General features: G+C 48.2%; 1 protein-coding gene across 1 annotated transcript; it reads right to left on the bottom strand.

Moving 5' to 3' along the window:
• Positions 1-1512: 1512 nt before the first annotated feature.
• On the bottom strand, positions 1513-4472 carry LOC124647583 (nicotianamine synthase-like 5 protein). The gene is made up of 3 exons (XM_047187502.1): positions 3587-4472; positions 1581-2024; positions 1513-1524 (listed from the first exon to the last, which is right to left on the bottom strand). Exons 1-3 carry the CDS (start codon positions 4424-4426, stop codon positions 1513-1515), a joined length of 1296 nt encoding a protein of 431 aa, XP_047043458.1. The 5' UTR covers positions 4427-4472.
• Positions 4473-5322: the final 850 nt, after the last annotated feature.

The following is a 5322-nucleotide window of genomic DNA, read 5'->3' as shown; positions in this document are numbered from 1 at the left end:
GTTGCGATCCCCTATACTTGTGGGTCATCAGAGTGTAGGCTGCATGCTTAGAATATTCATTCACAAAAATATTCATTCCCCTTATGTCTGGTACTTTAGCAGACTTGCTAAAGTGTTCCATCAATTATATAATCTGTAATAGAAATGCTCATGTATGATAGAAAACGTAATGTACCAAAATTAAGTGCAGATTGTAGAATTCTTCTAAAATAGAAAATTTAAACATCAAACATTCATATGGCTTGTTTTCATAGCATGAAGTTACACAAACAATCGAGAATATTCATATGGCTTCTTTTCATAGCATAAACTGAAACAAGCATTCATATTGCTTCTTTTAATCGTTTGTTTAGGTATCACTGTAGTTTCTCAAATAAAATTGGCTTTTTGCTTTCCAGTATACACAACCACACCTCCAGCTGTATGCCCGCGTCGCTTAATCTGGAATATCACTCAGGTTAGAGAACATAATTCAAGCATATGTAGCAAATGGCTAATTTACTTCGAAATAGAAGTACCCAACACCCTGTAGAAATTTTTTTTTGGGTACAAATCTGAGTTGTAACTACGAATCATCTCCATATATTGTATAGAACCAAATTAGTTGTACAAACTACTGGGTTGACTCTACAATGGCTTAATCAACATAGACAATTAAAAAATGATCCCTGCAATGGTTTAATCATCAGAACTTAAGTATCTGCGTCTGTCTTGCATAATTAGCAGTTTTGTCTTAACATATATTTCAGAAATTTCTTTGCAAACTAACCTCTGAATTTCCAGCGACAAACCACGGAGGAAACCATGCAACTTGCACTTTGTAAAGTAACCAGTCAGCTACATGTTGTCCGCGTCCTTGTGAGAATACATCCCGTAGAGAGAAGACACAGGCTCGACACTGACTGAACAACGCAGAGTGCTCCAACAAAAGGAATTTGTTTGCTCTTTTCAGAATCAACTCAGCTAATGTTAAACAAAATGCACCATAAATATATCACCTTTGAATAATTCTTGGTCCCTATAAGATAGACGAAGAAAAATACCCCTATTTCTATCCCTGACATTCCTTTTCGCTCCTCTGCTGTCCCCTGTTTTTATCACATAATCCTTGGCCGAGCTGAACCATTCCAGCAACCAAAGAAGGAGACCTCGCTGCCCATGCACATCAGCAGGTTGGGAGGTGATCTTGTCAGATACATTGTCATGGATCAGACCTGGCCGCACCAGTACAAATGGTGTCAAAATCCAGGACCATAGAAGTCTAAGCTGGCTTTCAGCATGCGGTTTCAACTTCTAAGAATCAAGAAACGGTCGTGAGGAGGATATGAACATAGATTCAAGACAGGCCTCACTATCGCATAACTGACGAAGGAATAAGCAAGCACAACATAATCGGTAAAACTTACAGAACGGAGATAGAGCCAGGTAACTACCATCATCTTCCATGCGAGGTAACCGACGGGGCCTCCAGTTTCGCTGTCGTAGTCCGCTCCTGCGCCAACGCTGCCCCTCCTAAGCACGTCCCTGACGAACTCGACATCGCGCGTCCTCTCGCTGCGGTCCCAGTAGAGCGCGACGGCCTTCTGGACGAGGCTGAACCCGGGGCGCAAGCCGACGCAGTCCATCTCCCCAAGCAGCGCGGAGACGTCGCCGCCGGTCCCCACGAGGCGCTCGATCCAGCCGCAGGCGATGGCGGTCATGAGATCCATGGTCTCGCCGTCCACGTGGTCGGCGCGGCACAACCCGTCGGTTACCTCGAGCGCGCAGTAGGCGTCGCGGCCCTCCTGCGCGAAGTAGACAAGCACGAGCTGGAGCTCCCGCGGGGAGAGGTCGGCGAGCGGGACCTTGTCGTCGGCAGCCGCGGCGGGTTCGTGGGCGGCGGCCGGGAGCTCGCCGGTGCCTGCGCCGAGGCCTAGCTCGGCGGCGTCGGCGGGGATGAAGTGGTCGATGTGCACCGAGCACGGGGGTGGAGGGAGATGGCGGCCGGGCGCTGGGAGGGGAGCGAGACATGCGGAAACAGCTTCCTTCTTTTCTTAATAATAATTAGTGGCGCGTGATTATTGGTCTAACTCAAGATTTGGTGGGAGGGTAAAATAGTCAAATGAAAATATGTAGGACGAAATCTTCGACCGGAGGAAACAGAACCAGTTCCTCCTTTTTAGATAGTAGAGATTTCCCTGCACCAGTTCCTTTGACTCGCTCCACCAACTTCTCAGATCTTGGTTCATGCTTGCTTGGAATAACCCGCGGGAGACCAGACCACAGCAGGGTTTTGCTCCATATCAAATTGACACCCGCGCAACTGAAAAAGAAGTGCTTGTGATCGTCTTCGGATGATCTGCAAAAAACCATACTGGTTCTTATTGAGAGCTCTCTTTTACCCAAACGATCTACTGCCCAGTGGTGGCGCATGGGCCGAATTCAAGACTGGCCATTTCAATATTGTACTACAGAAACTGGGCCAAAAGTGAAATACCTGGTTCTGGTGCGCCGAATTCATGCTAAATACTGAGAAAATGTTCGAAAAAGGGTGGGCCACGGCCCAGTATGGCCCACCAGTAGCGCCGCCCCTGCTACTGCCTAGACCTTGGCTCTAATTATCAGCCATGTGTGTTGATATTGTATCGAAGAGGTGCCCACGATTTTCAAATAGCATTAGCCGTGTCGCACTGCATTGTAGCAGCAAAGCGAGCATTGTATGCAGACCTAAAGGACATTGATCTGTTTGAGTTCCACAACCGTTCATACTCATCATTGTCGAGACATTTACTGCTCAAATTTCTTCGCAAATGGAGAGAGATTGCAGGAAACGTTTGTATGCTGATTGTTTTCTTAATGTCATCAATCCAGGAGTTGTTTGTGAGAGCTTCAGCGACTGTTTTCCTAGACCTAGTGATAGGGTTTATGCTCTAAAAATGGCCGATTGGTATCACCATGCACTGACAAATAAAACCGAGTCATCTGCCAACTTGCACATTAATTTAAGCCATGTATGGAGGCTGACCGGAGGGTCAGATGGCTAGCTGAGGCAGGAGTGCTTTCGGCTACCTAGCAACCCGGGTTCGAGTCTCGAACACCGCGGTTTGCTGCTCATAGCTCCCCTATAAGAATATACCATGGGTGCTCGCCCATGGGTGCTCGTTTTTTTAGTCTAAGCCATGTATCGAGCACAACCTCGATGACTAAAAAAAAATCTAGTATGAACAATACAAATATATAGTTTCACACCAGTTTCACACCGAATCACATACTCGATGTTACATATAGAATGTTCATACTAGGACAACTTGATAACTTTGTGAATACATTAGAAAATACATCCCAATAATTGCCTCTAAAGCAATACTATTTCCAACACATACCGTCATGGCTTTGCTTGTGGTCGCTGATGTGCGTTTTATGGGGCGCTAGGTCTGTCTCCTATCAAGCTGCTGTGGAGGGGGCTGGTCATGGAGGCGAGATCTAGCAAGCCCTGGGTCGACAAATCGGTCAATAAGCGCGCACTTGGAGGACTGGCGCACCATTTCAGGTGTAGCGCATGCCTATCCCCGCCCACCAATCTCAGCACTCATTTTGCGCCGGATACCTCGACCTTGCGAGCAACGATGAACGAGTTGAACACCTCATCGCCGGTAGGGTGGTACACGGCCAGCACCTCAAACCCGCCGCGCCTGATATCATCGAGGTCCACGACAGGATACAGGAACGCTCGCGCCCCGTGCGCGCTCCGTACGACGAGCGCGGCCCCGTCCGCCATGCGTTTCCCCAGGTGCGCTATGGCCTCGGCCTTCTCCTCGGAAGCCATGCCCACGAGCGCCGCCAGGAAAACCACGTCGTACGCGCCGAGCTCCTCCGCCGTGAGGTCCGCGACGTCGGCCGTGTGGAACGCCATGCGCGCGCGCACGCCCTCCTCCGCCGCCGCCACCAGCCTCCTCGCCCGGTCGTTGGACGCGGCGCACCGGTCGTAGTTGTCGAACCGGGTGCCCCGCAGGTGGTTCGTCGCCAGGAAGAGCGAGCTGAACGGCAGCGGGCCTGACCCGATGAACGCCACCCGGGCCGGCGCCGCCGCGTGGCGCGCCAGGAACCCGTGCTCCAGCTTGCTCAGGTTGACGTAGTTCTCGTAGTAGGGGAAGCGGTCGAGGTGGTCGAGCGGGTTGTCGAAGGCCGTGAGGATGTCGGAGTAATGCGCCTCCAGGTGTCCCTCGGCGGCGGAGCAGAGGCGGATGAGCTCCTCCCGCATCTCCTGCGCCTCCGGGCTGAGCTTGGTCACGTCAACCGGGCTCGACGGGACGCACGTCGCGACGAGCTCAGTGAACAGCGCGTCGACCTCAGGGGAGGGACTTAGCGATGGCAGCTTTGAGATGGCGGCGTGGAGACGGGAGATCTTCTCCACTAGCTTACACACCTCTAGGTTTTGGTCCTCCATACACGTCACTTATAATTGGTAAGAACGGCTGATGTTGGAGTAGTTGTTTTAGGCCAAAGAGTAAGCACTTCATGCTTGCTTGGAGTACTGCTTACTTATAGACTCTACCTTATCGCGACAAGATTGTGCGGTGCAGTTAGAGATAAGGTTGTGCAACCCACCTGGCCGGTGATAGATTAAGTTGGGGTGTGCCTTTCGAGGAAAAATCAGTGATTGAGCAGTGCGATGAGCCTTTGACAGTGAAGTCTACTCCGTTTCAAATTAGTTGATATGTAGATTTTTTTTAAGAAAATAGACGAACCTAAACACTTAAACGTGCATACCAGACGAAATTTAACCAAAACAACGTCAAACAGATAAATGAAATGCATGTGGCGCACTTCATGCGTGCATGGACGGCCTGCTTCATGCATCTAATTATTTTACGCCATTATGCATATGCAGTTGGAATATTAGCCAATTTTATTACAGATGCAACGGTTAAGATACCTTTTATCCTCTTTAGTTTAACAAAACAAAAATATTTTAAAAATTATAGTACTCTTAAAAAAATAGACATTTTTTAGGAAAAAAGAGAGATTAAAGGGTAACATAATGGTGATCCATTTAAATCTAAAATATAAATCATGACATAAGCAAATAGTAGCATGCAATTCACTTTTTTTAATCAATAAAGGGTGTTTCATTGCTCAAGAGTTTCGAGAATTACACCTAGTCTCTAAATAAAATAAGATGAAAAAAAACTAGTTGTCATGAAGAGATTGTAGAACACCTATCGTGATGGGGGACCAATTCGTAGATCACGCGTCCATCCATATTGGATAAACTCGTGACCGTGTCTTAGAGGCCGGTTTGGAAACACTATTTATGGCAAAAAAAAAAAAAGAATTGTCATC

The sequence above is a fragment of the Lolium rigidum genome, chromosome 4 (genome assembly GCF_022539505.1).
Source record: "Lolium rigidum isolate FL_2022 chromosome 4, APGP_CSIRO_Lrig_0.1, whole genome shotgun sequence".
NCBI classification, from domain to species: domain Eukaryota; kingdom Viridiplantae; phylum Streptophyta; class Magnoliopsida; order Poales; family Poaceae; genus Lolium; species Lolium rigidum.
This window is presented reverse-complemented; position numbering and strand designations above follow the sequence as displayed.